Here is a 26,967-nt window from a genome sequence, read left to right as displayed (position 1 = left end):
CATGGGTTACCTTTAGAGCATTTAAAACCAAGACTGTCACATTATTTGATGCTATCAAGACAGACTGTTTAAATCAAATATGGGTTCTCTATTCTCTAAATGAAATCACATCAAGGATGGCTTTTGCTCTAGCATCCTCACTCCAATTTCCACATGGCTTGCCATAAACAACGGATAATGTTTTCATACCTCAAAAACAAGTCCCTTACCATTAGGAAGTATAATTTTCTGTCATATTTTAAGTTCTGCTACCACTGAGCATTCTCAAAATTTCATGTTTTCACTCTTTCCTTCTTTCCATGTAGTTTTTGCCAGATCTCAATCTGCTTAAGCAGCCTTTGCCTGTATTTTGTTGTCTAGGTATTATATCTGACTTCTTAGTTTTGCTTAATGTGAGGTCAAGCTGTATGGGTACAAGCATGCGTTTATGTTTTATTTTCCTTGCTGTTTTTGTGTGTTTTCTGGGGAGGTTAAGGAGCAGATACTGACTTTCCCTTAATCTTATCTAAAGTCATTATTCTTCATAAACATATAAATGAGAGGCTTTCCATAATACTAAGTAACCAGTGATTATAATGTGGTTTCCATACAGTATACCTATAGGGCAAGAAGGTGCTGACCAGATGATAAAAGCATGTGTACTCTCACTGGTAGTTTTGTTTCTCACAAAAATTAATAAATTGTCATTCTGACTTCTTAATATTAGTCCTTATTTGCTTGATTAATGTGACTTATTTGGAACTTACCCCTTACACAAATGAATTTATTCTTGTTCAGTTACTAAAACCTAAAATGCTGAGTTGTCAAGAAATATTATATTATGAAATAGCAAGCAATGTCCAACATACTGCTTTGAGCAGGTAAATACACACTAGGTAAATTCCACTCCAGGAAAAGAATAGTAAATGTAACAGTTGCTAAATTATAGAATATTTCACCTGGCTCCTTTAGTCACATCATTCTTTCCTTCTTCACCTTGTTTATGAACATTAACTAGTATGCTATGTATTCTTTTGGGTGTTTAAGCTTTTTAAATTCCACTGAGGTTTTATTGAAATGGTTATGTTGATGTACACTAGAGTCTTGTGTATGTTTAAAATGGCATGACCTCAAATTTTCCATTACCACCTTCTTCCATTAGGAACTTGGTAAGGTCATGTCCATGATACTTCACCACTTAGAAATATATTACATCCCCAATGTGTATTCTTTCTCTTTATTTTAAGTAACAACAAAGGTTTAGAAACATGTCTGAAACCTTGATATTAATAAATATAATCTAATTAAAAAGTTAGAAAAAATTGGGATAACCTTATTTTCTTTGGCAAAATTACTATCTTTGCCTTTTAATCACTGGGTTAGTATAAGGTATGTTAAGAGGTATGTGTTTGGTCAGATGACAAATTTTAAAAAATGAACACCTGAAAATTAATCCAAATAATGGTGAAATAAAGAGTTGACAGATACAAGTTCCTACATTATATTAAAAACTCTTTGATAAGATAGTGAATTAGGTTCATAGTAAACAAATAATAGATTAATAAATCAGACAAAAACATGAAAAGAAAGTTAAGCTTTGGAAGCTAAACTTTTTAAGACAAAGATTTTAAAAAACTGAAATAAAAAAAGTACAGACAACAAGAATTTATTACCTTCAGGTCGATACTGTGCAACAATTGTGACAGCTTGACCAGCATTTTTTAAAGCAGCTGCCGCCTGCTCATGGCTGGCAGTTCTGAGGTCGACACTGTTTACCTGTAAATCAAACCAAATCTTAAATTTGAAAGAAAATCATCACATTGATTAGAAAGCACAATAGCCTGTTCTTTGAGCAGACATATATTAAAAAAAATTACTTGCAACTACCTTATCACTAAAATATTTTCTTGTTTTGAGCTACTAAAAATATACAGTAAAACAAAAGATTACTATCAATCAAAACATTTTTAGTCACTAAAAATACTTTGCTTACTGTCAAGTGAACAAAATTGAAATAGTTTCCCCTAGGTTTTCCAGAAGATTGTCTATCAGTCTCTTGAGAAATGTACCTTAATTTGACAACCAAAAAAATCAACAAGTGACATTTTGTACATTTCATTTCACTAGTAACTCAATCAATTGGAGGGAGATTCATTTCATTTGTAGCATCCTCTTAACTCCTGCCACATTTTCACTACTACTCATTTCAGTTTCAATTCTCTTCCTTCCTTATCCAAACTAAAATTTCCATTCTTTTCCAGTAACAGGAAAGCAATTACTTAAAAGTAATTAAAATAACTCTGATTTCAAGGACTGACATTTAAATAAGGTAAATGTTATTAAATGAACAAGGAGACATTTTTTTCAACACAGGGTCCTTCCTTGGGTGAAATAATTACTGAGGGGCTCATTCACACTCCAGAAGAATAAGAAACTTAATTCTTATTTCTGAAAAGCTGTCAAAACCAAGCATACTGCAAGATACATTAATCTTTAGAGACTGAACACTTTCATTACAAGAAAAACTTAATATGATATTAATGCGAGCATTAGACTTAAATGTAATAAACTTTAAATATTTACATTTCTTTTTTCCCATAAGAACAATCAATGAATAAAATACAGCAATGTTTGGGACCTTCACTGAATATTTTTGGAAAAGAAGAAGATCTGTCATGCAATTTTTATACGAAAGCCTGTTTTGTTGACATCTAGTCTAAAACCTGTTAAAGATTACAAACCAATTTTGGAAAATGTGACTACAGAAATTCCTGGGATCACAAAACTTCTATAAAAGAACATTTTAAACAGATAAATACCTGAAGTTTTATATTATCTATAAAGGATATCATCATGCAATTAAGTTAAAATATGCACATACCTTTGGAATGGAAACTAAGATTCAAAAATCTTAATCCAAACAAATGTAACATAATGTGGTTGTATTAGAAAACATCTCTAGCTGAAGGCTAAAAAAAACTCAACCCAATGTATAAACAGTTCTATACTGAACATAAAGAAAATCCTCCTAATTCTCAGGAGAACAATTTAGAGAAGAAATACAAAGATAAACTGTCATATATTATTGTAGATAAGATCATAATTTTTAATGAATTATTCCCGAGTATCAAATCCTTCTGCTACAGAAAAGATCTGAAGACAACCTATATAGATTGAAAAGAGAATAATTTGTTAAAAAGATTACAAATTACAAATGCTCCTAAATAACACCAAACATTTTAATGGAATACACTATCAAAATCCTAGTATGAATGCATACTGTGTAAACAGACTTAGAGTCATTTTAATTTAAATTAACACTTAAAAAGTGGAGATGTAATTTACATAAACTCCACACTTTTAATGGGGACAGTTTAGTGTTTGATATATTCACAAGCATGTGTAACCACTACCATACTCTAATTCCAAAACATTTTCATCAGCCCCCGCCAAAACCCACAACCCATTAGCATTCATTTCCTTCTTCCTTCTCTCCTTTGACCCTGGCAACCCCTATTTTACTTTCTGACTCTAAGGATTTGTCTATTTTGTACATTTTAAATGAATGGGATATTATAAATATGTGGCTATTTGGGTATGGCTTCTTTCACTTAGCTTGTTTTCACGGTTCATCCTGCTTGTAGCCTGTTTCAGTACTTCATTACTTATGATGGCTGAGTAATACTCCATTGTATAGATACTCCATATTTTATCTACTATGCTGAATTTATTCTTTTTGATACTACTGTAAATTGAATTGTTTTCTTAATTTCACTCTAAGGTTGTTCAATGCTTGTATATAGAAACACAACTGTTTCTTGTGTAGTGATTCTCTGTCCCACAAACTTGCTGAGCTTGTTTATTAAATTATTAACTCTGACAGTTCTTTTGGATTTCCTAAGATTTTCTATATGTAAGATCATGGCATCTATAGAGACAATTTTGCTTCTTCCTTTTTAATCTAGAAAGAGTTTGTTTCTTTTTCTTGTCTAACTGCCTACCTAGAAACTCCAGTACAATGTCAAATACAAGTGGCAAGAATGGACACCCTTGCCTTGTTCCTGATCTTAGAGGGAAAGCTTTCACTATTTCAGCATTTAGTGTGACATAAGCTATCGGTTTTTCAGTCACCCTTTATCAGGCAGAGGAAGTTCTCTACTATTCCTAATTTGTTTGGTGTTTTTATGATGTAAAGTGTTGGTGTTTGACAAAAGCTTTTTCTATTGAGATAAGTGGTCATGTGGTTTATGTCCTTAACTCTATTAATATGGTGTCTTACTTCTATTGGTATTCCTATGTTGAACCAGCCATGCACTCCTTGGATAAATTCCACTTGGTTATGGTGTACAATCCTTTTTATGCTAGTGTATAATCCTCTTTTATGCTGTTGAATCCAGCTAGCTATTTTGTTGAGGATTTTTACATATAAATTTATAAGGGATTTTACAGTCTTCTCTTCTTGTCATATCTTTGTCTGGTTTGATATAATAACAATATTGACCCTGTAGAATGAGTTGGGAAGTGTTATTCATACCTATCCCTTTTTTGGGAAGAGTCTGGGAACAACAGGTGTTATTTAAATATTCTATAGACTACACTAGTGAGGCTGTCTCATCCTGGGCTTTTTCCTTTGTGCGAAGTTTTGATAATCTATTCAATCTCCTTAATTGTTATAGTTAGTTTCTATTTCTTCTTGAATCAGTTTCAATAGTTTATGTCTTTCTAGGAACTTATCAACAATTATACAATATATGCAACTATATATCACATACAAGCTATATATAACATATATTATAAAATGTTCTTTGGTTTTTAACAACAATTTTTGTCTTAAAGTCTACTTTGTTTGATCTTTGTATAGCCATTCTGTATGTTTCTTGGTTACTCTCTGCATGGTATATCTTTCCCAATATTTTAGTTTCAACAAAGATTGAATCTATTTTTAATGGATTTTCTAGTATGAATATTATTAATACAAATATTCCAGAAATTATATGAAATTCCAGAAAATCTGGTATGTATGTCATCATCCATAATTATCATCATCTTAACATGTTGTATGTCACAGAAATAACTAAATTTTCTTGTCACTGCATTATAATTACTTCTCATTAGATATTTAACCATGGCCATTTTTAAGTCTTGCCATATACAGTTATTGCTTTACTCTGTTTTTGTAATGTGTTTCATTTTCAGAGACTCATGGGAAGGGCTCTGACATGTACTCAAGAATACAGGCTTCTGATAACTTTCAGATCATACCACTGAACTGGGTAGAAAGTTACATGACACTAACAGAAAAACTGATGGCTTCATAAAATTGCTAATAAAAGATCACAATCAACAAGAATTAATTACATGGGAGTGGATGAACTGGTCAGGGTAATTATAATTTTGTGATTTTGTTTGAAACTGTTGGTTCTCGTCTTTCATTTTTTCCAGATTTAAGGAAACTTCTTCTCTTAAGCTGTCTATGATGTACAACAATTTGGTAAGGTATATCTTTGTGGAAAAAGATGAAATATTTATCGTTTCCTCCCTACCACGATCCCTCCAGAATTAGAAAACTCTCAGTGAGTATGCCTCTTTTCACGGTAATATAGTTATTTGTTCATGGCAATATAGTTATCTCTTCAATAGGAATCTGTTCTCCTTGTAACAGGACACAGTTGGAAACATTGTTTGTATCACCAGAGTTTTGACTGGAACATCATATTTGAGAATGTGCAGGCTCAGATATAACCTGACCAACTTGGAAAACCAGCTTGGTAGCTTGCTTATAGGATTCCTGGCATTGTTGTCAGATGAGTAAGGGAGGTCACTTCCTGGCATGTGCAGGAAACTCGGAATATTTTGAGGACCTCAAGAAGAGAGGGATTAACCCAAATCCATGGCTATTGTAGATGAAATCTGATGGCAAGTCCTTGGCTTGCAAACGTGTTTCATTTTCAGAGACTCATGGGAAGGGCTCTGACATGTACTCAAGATGTTCAGAGAACTCAAGAGGAGTATAGATGCACAGAGTGAAGTTTTTAGCAAAGAGCTGGAAAATATAAAGAATACCCAAACAGAGTTAAAGAATAAAATCGCTGAAATGAATAACACAGTAGAAGGAACCAAGAATAGACTAAAAGAGGCAGAAGAATGGATCAACGAGCTAGAAGACAGATAGATTAGTGGAAATCTCTACTGCAGAACAGAAAAAAAGAAAAAGAATGAAAAGAAATGAGGACAGTTTAAAGACATGAGGATAGAACTCTGGGACAATATGAAGTGCACCAATATTTGCATTACTGGGGTCCCAGAAAGAGAAGAGAGAGAGAAGAACCTGAGAACATTTTTGGAGAGATAATCACTGAAAACTTCCCCAGCTTGGGAAAGGAAACAGTCACCCAAGTTCAGGAAGCACAGAGAATTCCACACAGGATCAACCCAAAGAAGAATGTACCAAGGCACATAGTAATCAAATTGATAAAAACTAAGAATAAGGAGAAAATATTAAAATTTGTTGCAAGAGAACAGCAACAAATAACACATACAAGGGAACTCCCGTGCGGTTATCAGCTGATTTTTCAGCAGAAACTCTACAGGCCAGAAGGGAGTGGCAAGATATATTTAAAGTGATGAAAGGGAAAACTTACAACCAAGAATACTCTATCCAGCAAGGCTCTCATTCAGATTTGATGGAGAAATCAAAAGCTTCACAGATAGCTCGCAGTGAAAAAAAATGTGACAATGAATATATGCATGTTTACGTATAACTGAAAAATTGTGCTCTACACAGGAATTTGATGCAACATTGTAAAATGACTATAACTCAATAAAAAAATGTTTAAAAAAAAAAAGCTTCACAGATAAACAAAAGCTAAAAGAATTCAGCACCACCAAACCAGCTTTACAACAAATGTTAAAGAAACTTCTCTAGTCATCAAACCATATGAAAAGAGAACAGAAAGAAGAGAGAGAAAGAAAAAAAGACCTACAAAAGATTGCTTTGGCAGTTTGGGGTCTTTTATGATTCCATACAAATTTTGGAATTGTTTGTTCCACTTCCTTGGAAAATGTTGTGAGTACTTTGACAGGGGTTCCACTGGATCTGTAGATTGCTTTGGGTAGTACAGTACAATCCAAGAGCACAAGATACCTTTCCATTTCTTTGTATCATCTTCAATTTCCTTCATTAATATTTTACAGTTTTCAGAGTATAGGTAACCTCTTTGATGCAAAGTTTGAATCTAAAATGTCTGTTGTAGAAAGTTAGATCTTTTTTATCTACCCTGTTGATACCTGTCTTTTAATTGGTGTTTTTAACCAATTTACCTTCAAAGTAATTACTGAAAAAAAGATTCACGCTATCCTTTTTTTTTAAACAGGCTGGGGTTAGATACCCAAACAAAATGGAAAATTTTACAAAGAGAATAATTTGGCAAAGTATGGTAAGATAAGCAAATGTCTACCACACTGGTTTCTCATATGTGTAACTGGAAAATAACTTAAAAATTTCACTTTATCTTGCAACTATTAGTAATAATTGGTTCAGGCAAGAATTACCATGCTAAACCAGTGAATGAAAGCCTGAAGATAAAGACATTTACATACATCAAAGTACGTCCCCACAAATGATTCACTAATTTTAAAGGGGAAAACAGTCACTTGTCCATGAGGAAGCCTGCCAGACATTGCTTTAACCAAGTGATCAAAGATAACATCACTATAATGGAACATATTGATATCATATACCTTTGGATAAACAGCAATGAGGACACAACATCTCTTTCATAGCATTTCTGCCAAAAACATATAACCTAAGTCCAATCCTAAGGAAAACATCGGAGAAACTCAATTAAGGGGCATTCTACAAAATAACTAGTCTGCACTTTTCATTGATGTGCATTGATATGAGAGACACAGAAAGGCAGAGGAACCATTCCAAATTGATGGAGATTAAAGACAAATGAAAACTAAATGAAATGTGTGATGCAGGACCAAAAACAATTGTTATAAAGGACTAGAGGTCTGTACCATAGATAATAGTATTGCATCGCTGTTGACTGTCCTGATTTTGAAGACTGTCCTGATTTTGAAAACTGTCCTGTGGTTATGTAAATGAATGTCTTTGTTCTTAGCAGATACACACTGAAGTATTTAGCAAAGGGGTATGAGATCCGCATCCTTCTCTCAAATAGTTTGGGGGAAATATGTGTATGTACACACATACATATAGATATACACAGAGAAAAAAGTAAAAGTGAATGTGGCAAAATGTTAACTGGTGAATCTGGGTAAAAGATTTTGTGGCACTTCTTTGTACTATTTTTTTGCAGCTTTGCTTTACATTTGAAATTATTTCAAACTAAAAAGTTTTAAATTTTAAGGTAATACGAGACAGAAATATATGAAATTGTTCAATAAATGAAACATTCTAATCAGTGTTATTATTTAGCTAGAGAAGCACTAAAGAACTGTGGCTTAGTCCTTGAGTGACTGTACTAAAGCAGAGCCTACCCTGACAAGACAGTATATATAGTACCAAAGAGATAACCTTAGGATTTCTGGTAGATGAAATACATGACCTAGGACCAGAGTGGTATCAGATCCGACTCTAATAAAAAAACTCTGGCTACCATTTACTCCCAAAACCACTAGAGGGGCTCAGGAATATCTGTAGAGATAATTGGCAGGTGACTGAGAAAGAAAGGTTCTAGGGTGACTATTCAGTGTCTGTACTCAAAGAGTAGTGCAGTAGGTCTATCAGTCCATCTACCTGCACTACCCATATTCTCTTCTTAGGGAATCTACTCCAGCGTGGAACCTCTGAAGATGAAATTAGAGATGGAGCATTTGCATGCCATCCATTTGGCTATTTGTTTTCTTTATGCCTTTATGCCTTTTGTTCCTCTATTACTAACTTTTGTTAAAGATTATCTTTTCTCATGTTTTTCTCTTGTCCTAAGGTCTTTCCTATTGCTTTCAGGGTATTTCCCAAGAGAAGCTTAGAAACCTTTAAAATTTTTAAGTTTACCGATACATACTGCCAAACAGAAGGCTGTATTTAACTTACAATAACATTAGGGTGAGCAATTGTTTGGGACTTTCCATTTTAAAACTGAGCCTACAGGGGTTTCCAGCCTGGAGCTGTCAGTGCTAAACCTGGGAAAGTTTTGGGTGAACCAGGGTGCTGGTCAGTCTAACATATCCTAGCAGTGTGTCAGTGACCCATATAAAGTGGTCCCACATGGACAATTTAAAAAATATCTATTTTTGTTTTGTTTTTCACACCTAACTCTAAGCTGACTGAACATTTATTTTGACATGAGGTGTGAAGTGAGGTTATAAGCTAATTTTATTCCTCTAAATAACTAGCTAATTCATCCAACACTTCTTTTTTAAAAATCCATTCCTTACCTCTAATTTGCCCTTATCATACTCTGAATTATTTTTAAAATTTAAATTACAGTGTAACTCACAAGCAATAAAAATGTACAAATTTTAACAGTTCAGTTGGAAGGATTTTTGACAACTGTGTATGTCCACGAAACTACAACCCCAAACACACCTTTTCCATCAACCAACCTAGAAATCTCCATTGTGCCTCTTTATAATAGTACAATTGCCAGCAACTACTTTCTGACTTTTATCAACACAAATTAATGCTGTCTGCTCATGATTATCTTGTAACTGGAATCACAAAGTATGTATTTTTTGGGTGCGTTCTGTTTTACCCAACATGATGTTTTTTAGTGTCATTTATGTTGTTTTGAGTTTTATTATTTATTTATTATCATTCCTGTTGAAGTGTTTTTGTAAATGTAAGATTCCTTGGGTAAAATCTGGGTAATAAAGTTAGATGTATGTTTAATTTCTTTAAAACTTCCCCAAAAGTCCTTGTAGTGGTTGTACAATTTTACATGCCTACCAGTAATGAGTAAGACTGCTCCATATTCTCGCCAATGTTTGTTATCATTTTTTTCTCTGTAGCCATACAACTGGGTAGGATATGGTACTTCATTATGACTTTAAAAATGTTTTTTATTTAGGCATAATTTACACCGAATAAGGTAATCTTTTTTAGTTTACAGGTAAGAGTTTTGACAATTGTGTATGTTGTATAGCCAATGCCACAATCAAGATATGGAAAAGTTGTATCACTCCCACCCAAATTCCTCTAAACCCATTTATTTAATGTGTTGTTTGCACTGCTCTGATGCCTAATGTTAAGTACCTTTTCATGTGTTTATAGGCCATTCATAAATCTTGTTTTGAGAAATATCTGTCTAAGTCTTTTGCTCATTTTTAAATTGAGTCACTCATCTTTTCATTGTTGCTTTGTGGGGAAATGTTTATATACTCTGGATATGTCTTTTGTGAGATACACGTACTGAGAATATTTTTTCCCACTGTATGACTCATCTATTTGGTTTCTTAATGGCATCATTTTTTATGGTCAGTGTTTAACATGTTTTGTTCAAGAAACTTGTCTACCTCAGGGTTGCAAAGATATCCTCCATTGTTTTCTTCTACGATGATTATTGCTCTGGGCTTTACATTTAGATTTGTAACCCATCTAGAATTAATTTTACATCTGGAGTAAGACTGACTTCAGGTTTGTATTTTCCCATACAGATAACCAGCTGTTTCAGCATCATTTATTAAAAAGACTTTTCTTTCACCTATGAACTGACTTGATACAGTCCTGGGTACCATTTAAGAAATTTTTGCCTAATCCAGGTTCACTAAGATTTTTTTATGTTTTCTTCTAGAAATTTAGCTTTAGAATCCATTTCAAGTTAATTTTTGCAGATGATGAGTGGTAAGGCTAGAGTTATATTATTCTTCTTTCATCTACTTATACTATCAATTATAGAAGAGGGTGTTTAAATCCTGAACTGTGACTGTAGATTTATCCATTTCTCTCCCTAGTTCTGGCAATTTTTGCTTCACGTACTTTGAAAGGATCATTAGGTACATACACACTGAGGACTGTTACGTCTTTTTGATGAAAAGATGCATTTATTATTGTGAAATCTCTAAGTAATACCACTTGTCTTGAAGTCTTTTCCTGTCTTATATAAATATAGTCACATCATCTTTCATATGTTGTTTATATGGTACAATTTCTTCCACTCTTTTACTTACAACATATTAATCTTTATTTCTAACGTGAATTTCTGACAAAGGGTCTGTTTGGGTCTTGGTTTTTTGAACCAAGCTGAAAATTTCTGCATCTTAACTGGAGTGCTAACTATCATGTAGATATAGTTGGATTTTAATCTCACATCTTGGCATTGCTTTTTTTTTTTAACCTTGTCTTTTCATCCTTCCCTGCCTTTGTTTGGAAAAAAAGGATGTGTTTTATCTTATTTCATTTTAGCTCCTTTATTGACTTTCAAAAACTGTACATTTTTGTAGTATTATTAGTGCTTCCTCTAGAGATTATAACATGCAAGTATAAGTTATCACAGGCTCTTTCAAATAATTTTGTACTGGAAGAAGGTAGAACTCAGTGGTAGAGTGGATGCTTAGCAGGCACAAGGTCCTGAGTTCAATACCCAGTATCTCCATCAATAAACAAACAAACCTAATTACCTCCCTCATCCAAAAAAAAAAGAACTCACAAATAATTCTGTATCACTTCACAAACGTATAAGAACCAAGAGGATAATTCCATCCTCCCTTTCAATTTGTGCTCTAGTGGCCTTATATTTTACTTTTCCTTATGTCGTAACTCACACAATACAATGCAGTTATTTTGTTTTAAACAGTCAATAGTCTTATGTGAAGTCATCTTCTAAAAATGTACTTTTTATATTTATCCAGGTATTTACTCTTTCTATTATTCTTAATTTCTTTCTGCAGATCTAAGTTCCATCCGATACAATTTTTCTTTAACCAGAACAACTTCTAGTATTTCTTTTAAGTCTATCAGAAACAGATTCTCTAAGATAGTGTCTATCTGAAAATGTCTTGATTTCAATGTCATTTCTGATGACTAATTTCACCAGATATATATCGGATTCTAGATTGTCAGTTTTTTCTTTCACCACTTTAAAAATACTGTTCAATTGTTTTATGTCTTCTATTATTTCCAGTGAGAAGCCAGCTGTCACTTGTATTGTTCCTATATATGTAATGTGTTTCTATGTTTGCTTTTAACATGCGCTCCTTAACACAGCTTTCTAGCCTTTGGGACATATCTGGGTCTGGTCTGCTTTTTATGTATTCTGCTTTGGGTTTGTTGAGCTTCACAGATTTGTGAGTTGGTATCTTTCATCAGTTTTTGAAAGTTCTCTGGCATTATATCTTCAAAGATTCTATCTGCTCTTTGTTTTCTGATATTATTGTCCAATATCTCCTCTTAATTTTCATAGATCTCAGATGCTCTGGTGTTTTTCCTTCCCAATCTTTTTTCTTCTCTAGCTTTATGTTTCAGTTTGGAAACTTTCTCTGACATATGTTTAAGTTCACTGATTCTTCCCTCTGCTGAGTCCAGTGTGCTGTTATGCCTTTCAAGCAAAATTTTTATTTGTGATAGTTTAAAAATTTTTTTCTACCAATTCCATGATTCATCTTTTGTAGTTTCTATGTCTTTGCTGAAATTCTCCATTATTTTCATCTATATTGTCTACCTTTACTCTTACATGCTTTAGTATTTTTATCATCATCATGATTTTACCTTATTTAAAACTACCTGTTTGATGAAACCAGTATCTGAGCCTTTTCTCAAGTTACTTATATTGACTGCTTATCATCTTGACAACTAGCTTTTCTTTTTCATGTGTTTTGCAATTTTTAATTATAAAGTAGATATTTTAGAGAAAATAACAGTAAAGGCTGAAATAAATACTATTTAATTCCAGAATAGGGAATAACCCTTGTATTAGGCCACTAAAGTGATGCAACTGCATCTATATGATCTGTAGTTGAGATGTTACTGGATTTTGTTGCAGCTTTGGGTTTAGTTTCAAATGTTGAGAAGAGGATTAAGACTTTTCCTTCTGAGAGCCTTAGGAATATGAGGACTAGTAAAATGCTCAAGATCTCATCTCATCTCACACACACACACACAGCTTCATAACCCTGCTGTTAACTTACTGAGGTTGCTGGTAACTTCTCTTTACCCTCAAGACCTGTCCCAGGTTTGCTGTGTCTTGGAGATATTTGTTGGTCCACATTGCCTCATAGGGCTTTTTCTCAGCTCTCTTGCTCACTTTCATCCCTTAGCAGCTAAGTAGTTAGTTTTCACAGATCTGCCCAAGGTTCCCCTATTTATTGGCAGATGTCTTGTATTTTGGGATGCCCTGGATGACTCAGTAATAATTTTCTCTTCTCTGCTGGTTCACAACCTTTGATTACCTCCAAGCACTCAGTGAAGACCCATGGAAAAGAGCTGGCCGGTAGATACAGACTTGCTCTGTGGCTTTCCAGAGTTTTTATCAGTTTCATCAGTCCACTGAGGCCATTACATGTTGGGTAAAGTTTTGGCTGGTTTCTTCCTGTCTCTGTCTAATCTTTCTGTTCCTCCAATCACTCTACCAAGGAGGAGCTTCCCCTTCCATGGGTGTTTTCTTGTCTATGAAGGGCTAGTTACAATCAGGAAGTTAGTTTATTTAGGTCACTTTGAATCCTCAGTTCTCTAATGAGTTTAGTTTTTCTAAACTTATCCAGATTGTTTCGGTTGTCACAGTAAGAGTGATGGTCTCTTAAGACCTACATTCTAACATTGTAACTAAGGTGTATTTCTGCTTTACAAATCTGTTCCAATAATCACTATTCTTGGGTAGTACTATGCTATTTCAGTTGCTGTAGCCTGAGGTATGAGTGCAGTTTCTATTTACTAGAACTGCATATTAATAATTTCCTTTATTTTCTAAGATTGTAGTACTGTAATCCTTAACAAAGTACTTTTGCATATTTGAAGACTCAAATTCCCAAAATTTTCATTCAAACACCAGTTGGTTTCATTCAAACACCATGATCTCAGAAGAACTAAAACAAAAAAGAGCTCTATTTCTTTTGCAAATGATCAATCATCTTTTTGTTTCGGATTCAGTCTATCTTGAACTATAAAGGATCCTCAAAAAGATAGGCTGTAGGAATATGTTGATGTATCTCAGTATGTGCAGGGAAGGGTCAGGTAGCAAGAGGGACTGATCTGAAAATGGCAACAAAAGATCCAATTTTTGGAATGCTTTCCCTATCATGTTCCAGTAACAAAACTCTTTGGTTTGAAGAATATTTTCCTTTACTTTATATCTTGTAGTTGAGAAGCTCTTTATTGATTTACACTGAAGAAATGATTTAAAATAATTATCTGTACTGAATAGCATTGTTGACACAGGATATAGTTTTTTTTCTATAACTCAGATTCTAAAATATCAGAAAGTGTTACCCAAATTTTTAATTAAAAACAAAACAGCATAGCATAATATAATTTAAGGTGAATCCTGGCTATACCATTTATTAGATATTATTAGCTACTATGGGTAATTAACCTCTTAAGTTCAGTTTTCTTATTGGAAAAATGATGGTAAGAATGTGATGCTCCTGAGTTTACCACAAGCAATGTAAGATATTTTTCAAAGAATACCACTCCCCAATTCAAGCAGAACTGGATATCCACATATAAAGTAAATAAAGTACTACTGACATTAAATTCACAATGCCAAATTTAGAACGTAAGAAAACCATGTACTATATAAGTTACCATAACGTAACATTAGATACCTACAAACTTCAGAAAACAGAACTATTATTTATAGAATACAGGCATATCTCATTTTATTGTGCTTCACAGATACCGCATTTTTTACAAATGGAAGGTTGGCAACCCTGCTTTGAGCAAGTCTATTGGTGCCATTTTACCTCACTTTGTGTATTTGCATTTGCTCACTTCATGCCTCTGTGTCACATTTTAGAAATTCTTGCAATATTTCAAACCCCACACCAGCAAAAAAGATTATAACTTTCTGAAGGCTCAGATGACGGTTAGCATTTTTCAGCAGTAAAATATCCTTTACACTGTTTTTTTTTTGACATAATTCTAATAGAGTACCATATAGTATAATCATAAGTTTAGCGTGCACTAGGAAGCCAAAATATTTATTTGACTTGCTTTATTGCAACATTTGCTTTATTGTAGTGGTCTGGAACTAAACCTGTAATATCTCTGAAGTATGCCTGTATATAATAAATAGGTTTAAAAGAAAAACCTGAAAGACTGTAAGAAACTTTACCAGTACCTCTGTTAAGATAAATAAACTTAATTACCTCCCCCCCACAAAAAAAGAAACTTTAAATAATCAAGACTCCCCCAAAACCACCAAGGCAGATTTGAAAAAGAATCAGAAAAAAGTTCTAGAAAGAAAACGGCACTTTGAAATGAAAAAGTTATTTTTGGCTTAAAGAGCAGATTAGACACAAATGAACAGAATTTATGAACTAGAAAACAAATCTAACTGAAATTAAGTACAAGGAGATAGAGTTGACAAATAAGACATTGGGATTAAAAGACATGGAGAACAGAATGACAATGTTCTCTCACAGTAGTTCAAGAAGGACACAGCACACACAATGTAGGAAAGGAAAATTTAAAAAGATAATGGCTAAGATTCCAGAATTGATGAGATAGGACTCCTCTAATTCAGGAGGTATAAAAAACCCCAAGCATTATAAATGAAATGCTAGGCATAGATACATTTTAGTAAAACTGCAGAACACTAAAGACTAAGAGACTTAAAAGCAACCTGAAAAAAAAAAAATCAACTACAAACACAATAGGGTGATCTTTTTTGTTAAACAGCAACAAAAGAAGCCAGATAGTATAAAGTAACATATTCATAGTACTGAGAGACAACATTTGTCAACCTAGAGTTCTAGATTGAATTATATTTGTAAGTAAGAGTAAATTAAAAATATTTTCCAGCAAACCTCAAGAATATTTACCATCAGAAAGTCACTGCTGAAAGAACAATCCAAGAGTTCCCACTAAGGTGCATTTGGGTATCTGAGGGACATTTTTGCTTCCTGGAATGACTAGGGAGTTCTACTAGTATGAGAATGGGAGCTAGAAAAGCTAAATTTTCTACAATGACCAAGATAGTCCTTGTTTGGAACAACAAATCCTATCCCAGTGCTGTTAGTGACTTACTGAGAAACACTCTAGAAGAAAGAAAAACAGAAGAAAGGATGATGAACAAAAAAATTACAAAACACATGGATTAACTGTTAAAAAACAAAAAGAAAAATGACTAAGTTTGAGAGACATAAAGATGAAACAGAAGTAAAAACCTAGAAACAGCACAATTATAGATTTCCCTAAGTCTGAGTCATTAGGGAGAACAGTAAAACGACTGATCAGTTTTAGTCGATGATTATATGGGTAATAACCACATAAGCACACAAACTGAAAACAAAACATGGAGAAAAGAAGAGGTAAAAACCAAGCAAAAAAAGTCAGCATAGCCATATTAATATCAGGCATTATAGGTTCCAGTGTAAAAACCATTATTACAAATAAAGAGGATCATTACATAATGATAAAAATTTTCAACTCACCAGGAAGGAATGCTGATTTTAAACTTAGATGCATCTAATAACATAGTTTCAAAGATATAAAGAAAAAATATTGCTCCCAGGGCAAACTGGTAAACCAACTATTCATATAAGCTTAAAAAGTTTCTTTTAATAACAGATAAGGTAGACAACAGATTTAAGTATAAAGAAGATATGAACTATGCAAACAACAAGGTTGAGTTAATAGGCATATTAACCTTGCAGTCAACAAGAATACTTTCTTCAAGCACATTTTTAAAGACTGACCTCTAATAAGTGAGTCAATACCAAAAGAAAGTCTATCACACCAAACGTGTTCTCTGTCAACACTGTAGTTCTACAACTAAGTTGAAAAATGTTAGGACGACAGCCAAAATGTATTCTTTAACTTTAGGATATAAAAAACAAAACTTTTAATAATTAATAGATCATAGTTAAAATAATAAAAACATTATTTTGATTAACATAGCCTACCGATATAATACGATCTCCTTTTCTGAGCTCTCCACTAAGATCAGCAGGTCCTCCAGCCAAAATAAAGGAAATAAATATTCCTTCTCCATCTTCACCTCCTACAATGTTGAAACCCAGGCCTGTTGAGCCACGATGAAGAACAACTCTTCTAGGTTCCCTGAAAATTAAAAAAATGCTGAGTACCTTAAATTTTATAAATAACTTGACATTTTATAAATGAGAATCCCTATTGATAAATCATATTACCAAACTATAAAGAAAATTAGGTTAAATTTAAAAGGGTTTTCTAAACTCTGGGTAAAGAGATTCTTTCTAAGCCTAGAAATTAAAAGGAAAAGCCCTAATCTTATATAAAAGCTAAAAACTCACGTTAACAAACACAAAAACAAACTTGAAACTAAAATAAAAAGAAGAAAGCAATGCGGAAACTAAAAAAAGTGCTATAAAGAGCCCACTCAAAAATAATAGTTATGAAAACTTTATGATGCACACTAAAATTTTATTGCCTATGAAGCAGTCACTGGCTCTTACATGTTGTACAAGGTGGATATCTCTTTGTCTTAGAGAAGGTAGGTCCCTTTTTCAGTTCCAAAGGTATGAATCATGAATAACCTATGCCAGGCACTGCAATTCTACTACCCTTTGCTAAGGTGAGGCTATGACCCTATTCTGGCCTCTGAGAAATGAAGGAAAATTTTATTGTCACTTCCTAAAGAAAGACAGATTCTACCAAGGACAAAGCACATTCTGTCTCCATACAAAGCACATTTGCCCCCCTCCTCAGCCCAAATCTATAATAGTTTATTATAGAATAAACTATAAAATCCCAATACTGATTTGGACATATTATAATCATGAAGATAAGACCAAGAGAATCCCAGAGCCACCATGGACCTAGGGTTGCTACACAAACGTTGGAATTGCCCATTTCTAGACTTTTTATATAAAATAATTAAATATTTTTATTTCTTAAGTCACGTTCCTCCATCCATTTATCTATCTCTGCTTTTCATCTATTCTAAGATGTATCTTTCTTGCTCCCCCAATCCCTGATTTAAAATTCCTGAAATCAGAATATATCTTACCACTAATAATGTTTCATAATTGCTGCCAGTTGTACATAGTTATGTGAAAACCATTTACATCTTCTGGTAAGACCATGAAAATTCTCTAACAGCAGATCATTTTAGATATGATGAATTACAGAATACTATTTGAGATTAGAATGTATCATATTTGGTAAATATTTTAAAAATTTAATCTGCTTTTTCTAAAACATTGCAGAAAGCTACTGGTAACAAAAGACTTAACAGAAGTAAATACTTTTAAAAACTGAACTTTAGGAATCCTTCCATATAATGTGGAATTAATCTTAAATATTTGTCTTCTCAAAACTTAAAAGTCTTCTTGTCATACATAGATATTCATTATTAATCAGTTTTGTTAGTTCATTTACAGGATTAGCAAAATTATATTTTGTCAAAAGTAGCAAAACTAAACAATATGCTGTTTAGGAAATATAAACAAACAATATATGAAAGAAAAAAGAGAACAATAAACTCAAAATTTGGGAAAGAAGTTAACTTGGGGCAGTGTAGGAGAAGCAGGGTAGGATCAGGGGCACAGGACAGGTTTCACTATATTGGTGATGTCTTATTTCTTTGTTAGATTGTGGACTCATGCTTAGGGTTCTTATAGTACGTTAGAACATATGTATGAAGTACATTTTTGCATTAGCAAATAATAATTTAAAAATATCCTGCTGAAATCAAACAGTATTTCCAGAGGAAAATAAATTCTGATTTTTCAAATAAGATAAGCATATGAAGAGATTCTCAACATCGCTATTCCTTAGGGAAATGTATCAAAATCACAATGAGATACAATCTACCTACTACAATGGTCATAAAACAAAACAAAGCAGAAAAAACAAATGTTGATGAGGATGTGGAGAAACTGGAATCCTCACGAACTGATGGAAGGAATGTACAGTGATGTGACTGCTACAGAAAGCAGTTAGGTGGTTCCTCATAAACCTAAACATATAGTATGACCCAATAATTCTGCTTCCAGATATGTATCCAAAGGAACTGTAAGTAGGTACACAAGCAGATAAGTGCACGCCAATGTTTATCACAGCATTATTCACAATATCCAAAAGGCAGAAACAACCCAATATGAAAATGGTTACAATAGCAAATTTTATTTTATATATATTTTATCATAATTTAAAAACTTTATAATGTAATATAATAAAAATCATTGAATTGAACATTTTAATGAATAAACTGTATGGTATGTAAATCATATCTCAACAAGACTATTAAAAATGAACTTTAGAATCATTAACTATGTATGTTGAGATTTATTTTCCTTTTTTAATCAGTAATGTGAGACAATCTGCGAAAAATTGCTTAGGGTCAAGTTATGGAGAACTTCTAATGTGAAGTAAAGATTTTTCTACTTCATTATCTGGGCAAAGTAGTATAATCACCATAAGGAAGTAATAAAACACACACCATTTCAGGAAGACATATCCAGTAATCAATCACCTGATTTTTACAGAAAAAGAAAATAGGTAGGCCTGCTGTGTAATACCTACCACAAAGACTAACACAATATTCTAGACAAGAGATATGTAGTGAAAAAAGATGGGGACAGCAATCAAGATGTTAATATAACATATTTTTATTTGAAAAATATGCAGATTAAAGACTAGATAAGCCCTTAACCCTTATCTCCCTACATAACATCCCTATCTGACATTTAAGAGATCATTGCCTAGAGTCAGGAGTCTGACAAGTAAAGAACAATTTTAATTATAAATTAATAATGCTAATAAAAATGTATTAATAAAAACATGAAATGACATTAATTGGCATACACTTATCATTAAATGCTAGCATCAATATAAAATATTTCTATAAAATTTCTACAAAAATTATAAAGCAAACTGTACAAACATAATGTTTCATTACTATATTAAATAATGTGAAAAAGATCTAAAATATTTTTTCACTTATTTTTTCCCACTAAGATAAGAGTTCTTTGGGAATAAAAAGGCAGTTAATCTGCCAACTCTAGTGAGGTTAGTAGTGTTATATGAAAGTAAATTTTAGGTGTCAGAATATCAAGGATATATATCAAAGAAACTCTTAAACATGAATCAAATAACTGCCACAATATTTCATGCTATATATTTGAAAAGGAATATATAAAAAGTTAGTTTTAAATACGTATACATTCTTATCCTAGTTTTACCTAAGTTAATTTCTTAGGACAACATACCAATCCTTAAAAAAAAAAAAAAGCGGTGATTTATTTGTAATATAAAGTATTTTTACACTTCAGGCCCTTCAATAAACACTCTAATGAAAAAAATTAAGATTTAAGTTCATTACCTACTACTAAAATTATTTAGGTCTTAAAACTGTGACTATGATACTTGGATTATAACTCCATTTAATAGTTTGCTTTATGTAAGAAGGATGAATGTTCAGTTCCTTACCTTGTAATTTCATCATCCCCAAGCACTGCTTTGGAAACAGGCGAATATCTGGCTGGTGATGCTGGTGTCTGGCCCAAATAGGAAGATGGGCTAACATGGTTATCAACAGGCTGAGAAGCAGCTTCAAAATAAAGTAAAAAACACTTGAAAAATGAAACAAACCATTCAGTACCACATGTCTGAATGATCAATTTCAAAGTGAGTTAATGTATAATTCATATTCACTCACTTATGTAGTAGGATTTCATACAGAAAATTAATTTATTAGGTAAAAAAAATTAGAGAAGCTCAAGTTTCTGGGTAAAAACTAGGTTAGAAATTTAGATCAGTAAAGCAAACTTATCCATCTGGTTTCTTTTGAGAAAACAGAACTAAAAAGGAGTTTTACAGTAACTGATTTGCAGAATGTAATCCAGGAAAGGTTATTTAAAAGACTGTCACAGAAAAGAGTAAACTAAATTAATCTTAAGTACAGTAACTTTTTTTTTCTAAGAAGTTATTTTGTAGATCACTATTTTCAAAAAATATATATAGCTGATCCTTGAATAACATGGTGGTTGGAAGCACCAGTTCACACAGTTGAAAATCCACATAAAAAGTTGAGTTGGGCCTCCATATCCATGGTTCTGAATTCATGAATTCAGCTAACTGCAGGTCGGTAGCATGTAGGGAAAAAAATCCACGTATAAGTGGACTCGTGTAGTTCAAATCCATGTTGTTCAATGATCAAATGTATACTCAAAATTTGATTATAAATAACAAAACCCAAAAGCTTAAAAATAGGTGCAAAAAGACTATGCTTGACAAAATTTTAAAACAGACTGAGGCACTTCTAGTTTCCAGTTTGGCTTGTGAGAAGATTTGAGTCCTTACTCTGTCCTAATAACAACTAAAAAGCTGAACAAACTGAAAAATCAACAACCCTTCTTAGATCCTTAAGAGAGAGGTCACAGGGCAAAACACTGTCCCCTAATCAGAGAGACTGATAGGTGAACACAGAGAATCGCAACTTATCAGAACAGAAACCTCTGTGGGAACAAGGGCTGGGATAGAGTAACCTGAACTGTAATCGACAAACTGCTAGAGGCTCAGTGTGCACAACTCTGAGACTCAAAAACTCCAGGGGGTACATGGTCATCAGGGACCCCACACTTTTGAGAGTTTTACCTCCTGGATCTCTACCAGGTTCTCACAGTGAATACTGGAGAAAAATCTCCCCATGGTTCTGGCAGGAAAAGGAACTATTTTGAAATACACAAGAGCATTTTGTTCTTGTCAGCCCTCAGGGGAAACTTTTTAACCAGAGCTTCACCTGCTGGGGTTTTATCAGATCCCAACTGACCTGGGGGAAGGGAAATAACCAACTCTAGCCCATCTAGCCATTCTGTCCCAGAAGGGAAGAGGGGAGAATACTGAGAAGTGCTATGAAGTTCACATTCTAGAGGCACAAGCTCACTAGGAGACTGAGACTTAATCACAGGACTATATAACACTTTTCTAACCCAACACCTTATCAATCACATTACTAAAGGCCTATTTACAACAGTTCATTTTACACAGTACATCATGCCTGGCTATCAAGAAAAAAATTACAAGACATACCAAAAGGCAAAAATACAGTTTGAAGAGACAGAGAAAGCATCAGAACCAAATTCATATACGGCAATTTGAATCAGCATACCAGGAATTTGAAACAGTAATGATGAACATACTAATGGCTCTAATGGATAAAGCAGACAGTATGCAAGAACAGATGGGCAGTATAAGCAGAGAGATGCAAATACTAAGGAAGAAAGAAAAATAATACTAGAGATCAAAGATACTGTAACAGAAATGAATGTCTTTGACGCGCTTACTAGTAGTCTGGAAATGGCTGAGGAAATAATCTCTGAGCTTGAGGATATCTCAATGGCAACTTCTAAAACTGAAAAGCAAAGAGAAAAAAATAACTCGAAAAAAAAAAAAAAAACCAGAACAGAATATCCAAAAACTTGTGTTAACTACAAAAAGTGTAACATACACATAATGAGAGTACCAAAAGGAGGAAGAGATAAAGGAATAGAAGAAATATCTGAAGCAATAATGATGAGAATGTCCCAATTAATGTTAGACACCAAATCATAGATCTAGGAAGCTCAAGGAACACTAAACAGGATAAATGCAAAGAAAGTCACACCTAGGTGTATAATTTTCAAACTACAGGAAAAAAAGAAAAAGAAAGAAAAACCCTAAAAGAAGCCACAGGGGAAAAAAACCCCCTCACCCTACTATACAAGGTAAGAATTACACCTGACTTCTCAGAAACCATTTAAGCAAGACAGTAGAGTGAAATATTCAGTGTTAAGAGAAAAAAAAAAAAATCCACCTTATACCCTGTAAAGTTATCCTTCTAAAATGAAGAAGAAATCAAGACTTTCTTATATAAACAAAAACTGAGGGAATTTATTGCTAGTAGACCTGCCTTTTGAAATGTCAAAAGTTCTTCAGGGAGAAGGAAAGTTAGTAGTTCAAAAACTCAGTTATACAGAAAGTTATATGGAAAGAAAGGAAGAGCACTGAAGAAGGAATAAGTAAGGATAAAATAAAACTTACTTTTCTTATTCTTGATTGATCTGACAAGTAATACTTTGCTCAAAATAAGAGCAGTACTGTATTCAACTATCTTTGTTTATGTGTATATATATATAATTATGTATAAATGAAATGAATGTCAGCAATTATACAAAGGATGGGAGGGAGGAAAATAGAATTATTTTGTTATTATCAGCAACTGATACTACCCACGAAGGTGTGCAACTGTTATCTGAAAGTGGAATTAGATTAGTTGTAATCTATATTGCAAACTCTGGGGCAAGCACTAAAAAAAGTAAAAGAGAATATAACTAATATACTTTTAAGAAAGGAGAAAAAATAGAATCAAATAAAATGCTTAATTAAAAACATAAAAGGCAGGAAAAATGGATGACAAATATAGGAACAAAGAACAAGGGTAACAAATAGAAAAGAATAGCAAATACAGACATTAATCCAACTATATCAATAATCACCTTGAACAACGATGGTCTAAATGCACCAATCAGAAGACAGATATTGTCAGAGTCAACCGAAAAAACAAGATCCAATTATGTATTATCTATAAGAAAGCCACTTTAAGTATGAAGGCCTATACAGATTAAAAGGAAAAGGATGGCTCAGGATATACCACACCAACACTAATCAAAAGAAAGCAGGAGTAGCTATTATTAATTTCAGACAGAGAAGATCTCAAAATAAGGAAAATTATCAGGGTTAAAGGAGAGCACTACTTAATGATAAAGTGGGCAATTCTCCAAGAAGACTTAACAATCCTTAACATGTACACATCTAACTCCAGAGTGTCAAACTATGTGAGGCCAAAACCGACAAAAATAAAAGGAAAAGCAGATTAATCCATACCTCTTTATCAGAAATGACCAGATTCAGCAGGCAGAAAATCAGGAAAGACACAGTTGAACTCAACAATATCACTAATTAATGGGATATGATGGACACCTATAGATTACTTCATCCAACAACAGCAGAACACATATTCTTAAGCTCACACCTAACATTCACCAAGACAGCATGTCCTGGACTATAAAACACATCTTAATAAATTAAAAAAAAATAGAAATCATACAATGTTCACTCTCAGACCACAATGAAATTAAATTAGAAATCAATAACAAAATGATATGTAAAAAGTCCCCAAATACATGGAGATTTAATAACACACTCCTAAATAACACTTAGGTCAAAGAAAAAATCTTTAGAGAAATTAAGAAATGTTTTGAACTAAATGAAAATGAAAACACAACTTATAAAAACTTGTGGGATGCAGCAAAAACAGTGCTTAGAAGGAAACTGACAGTACTGAATGCATATATTAGAAAAAAACAAAAGATCTAAAATGAATCTTCATAGCTTCCACATTTTAAAACTAGAAAAAGAAGAGCAAATTAAATTCAAAGAAAGCAGAAGGAAAAACGGAAAAAAAAAAAAGAGCAGAAATCAATGAAATTCAAAATAGTTAATCAACAGACATAATCAACAAAACCAAAGGCTGGGTCTTTGAACAGACCAATAAAACCGATAAGCCTCTAGCCAGGCTAACTAAGAATAAAACAGAGAAGACAGAAATGAAAGAGGGCATATCACTACAGATTCCATGAACTTTAAAATAGTAATAAAGAAATACTATGAAACTTTATGCCCAAAGATTTGATAACCTAGGTGAAATGGATCAATTCCTTGAAAGACACAATCCGCCCAAACTCACACAAAAGAAATAAACAATATGAAAAAGGCTATAAACCTATTAAAGAAACTGAATAAATAATTGATAACCTTCCAAAAAGAAAGCACCAGTCCCAGATGGGTTTAGTTTTGTGTTCTACCAAACATTTAACCAAGAAATTATATCAAGTCTCTATAATGTCTTCCAGCAGACAGAAGCTAACAGAATATTTCCTAACTCATTCTCTGAGGCCAGCATTATCCTAACAAAACCAGATAAAGAAATTACAAGAAAAAAACCTATAGAACAATCTCTCTCATGAACATAGATGGAAAAATTTTCAACAAAGTATTAGCAAGTCAAATCCAACAACGTATAAAAAGAACTATACAGTACAAGCATCTAGGATTTATTACAGGCATGCAAGGTAGGTTCCACCTTTAGAGGACAATATGATCCATCACACCAAAAGACTAAAGAAAAGTCACATAATCATATCAGGAGAAAGCATTTGATAAAATCTAATATCGATTCATAATAAAGACTCTCAGTTGACTAGAATAGAAAGGGGTTTTGTCAACCTGATGAAGGATATTCTACAAAAATTCTACTGCTAACATAACACTTAATGGTGAGAAGCTTGAAACTTTACTACTAAAATTAGAGCAAGTGAAGGATGTCCTAGTTAATGCGTTAAGATAGGAAAAGGAAATAAAAGGTATATAGATTGAGAAGGAAGCAATAAAACTCTTTGCAGATGTGACAGATAGTCTATGTAAGAAATCTGAAAGAACTGACAAAAAAACTCATGGAACTAATAAGCAATTATAGCAAGGCTGCAAAATATAAGGTTAATATATAAATGTCGATGGCTTTCCTATATGCTAGCAATGAACAAGTGTAATCTGAAATTAAAAACGCAGGACCATTTATATTAGCAGCCCCCCAAAATGATACTAAGGTATAAATTTAACAAAATATATAGAAGATCTATGTGAAGAAAACTACAGAACTCCGATGAAACATATCAAAGAAGAATTAAATAAATGGAGAGATACAAATGGAGAGATATTCTATGTTCACTGATATTGGAGGCCACAATACTGTCAAGGTATTAGTTCTCCCCAGCTTGATCTATAGATTCAATGCGATCCTAATTAAAATACCAGGATGTTATTTTGTGGATATTGTCAAACTGATTCTAAAGTTTATATAGAGAGGCAAGACACCTAGAATAGCCAATACAATATTGAAGCAGAAGAACAAAGCTGGAGGGTTGATACGTCCTGAGTTCTAAAAAGCTACAGTAATCAAGACAGTGTGATACTGGCAAAAGAAAAAACAGATCAGTAGAATGTAACAGAATGCAGAAATAGACCCAAATATAGTCAACTGATCTTTGAAAAAGGAGCAAAGGCAATACAATGGAGTAAAGACAGTCTTTTCAACAGATGTTGTTAAAACAACTGGACATCCACACTTTTGAAAAAAAAGAATCTAGATATAAACTTTATGAAAATTAACTCAAAATGGATCACAGACCTAACAAAACCCCAAACTATAAAAAACCTAGAAGATAACATAAGATAAAATCTAGATGATGCTGGGGCTGGCAATGATTTTTTAGAGACAACACCAAAGGCATAAATCGTAAAGAAAATTGACAAGGTAGACTTCATTAAAATTAAACATTTCTGCTCTGTGAAAGACTTGTCTAAAGAATGAAAGACAAGCCACAGACTGGGAGGAAATAGCCACAAAAAATACATGTGATAAAGGACTGTTAGCCAAAATATACAAAAAACTCTTACATGCAACAAGACAATAAACAATCCAATTAAAAAATGTGCCAAAGACTCTTAACAGACACTTCTCCAAAGAAGATATACAGATGGCAAATAAGCATATGAACAGATGCTCCACATGATATATCATCAAGGAAATGCTAATTAAATCAATGTGATACTGCTGTATAACTATTAGAATGGCCAAAAAATAGAACACTGATAACACCAAATGCTCATGAGAATGTGGAGCAACAGAACTCTCATAACATTGCTGGTGGGAATGAAAAATGGGCACAGCCACTCTGGAAGACAGTTTGGCAATTCCTTATAAAAGTAAACATATTCTTACCACATAATTCAGCAGTCGCACTCCTGGTTATTTACCTAAAGGAGCTGAAAACTAACGTCTACAA

General features: G+C 33.0%; 1 protein-coding gene across 18 annotated transcripts in view; it reads right to left on the bottom strand.

The window, feature by feature from the left end:
* DLG1 (discs large MAGUK scaffold protein 1) overlaps nt 1-26,967 on the bottom strand; it is a 228,839-nt gene that overhangs the window by 53,900 nt on the left and 147,972 nt on the right. For all 18 annotated transcript variants that reach the window (XM_064493982.1, XM_064493986.1, XM_064493998.1 and 15 more), the window contains 3 exons: nt 20,513-20,633; nt 17,005-17,161; nt 1,653-1,755 (listed from right to left, as the gene is read on the bottom strand). In XM_064493982.1, the coding sequence (XP_064350052.1) occupies nt 1,653-1,755; nt 17,005-17,161; nt 20,513-20,633 (381 nt within the window). The remainder of the gene's footprint in view (nt 1-1,652; nt 1,756-17,004; nt 17,162-20,512; nt 20,634-26,967) is intronic.

Source organism: Camelus dromedarius, chromosome 2 (assembly GCF_036321535.1).
Source record: "Camelus dromedarius isolate mCamDro1 chromosome 2, mCamDro1.pat, whole genome shotgun sequence".
Taxonomy (NCBI): Eukaryota; Metazoa; Chordata; class Mammalia; order Artiodactyla; family Camelidae; genus Camelus; species Camelus dromedarius.
Note: the sequence above shows the minus strand (reverse complement) of the source record. Positions and strands in the feature narration are given on the sequence as shown.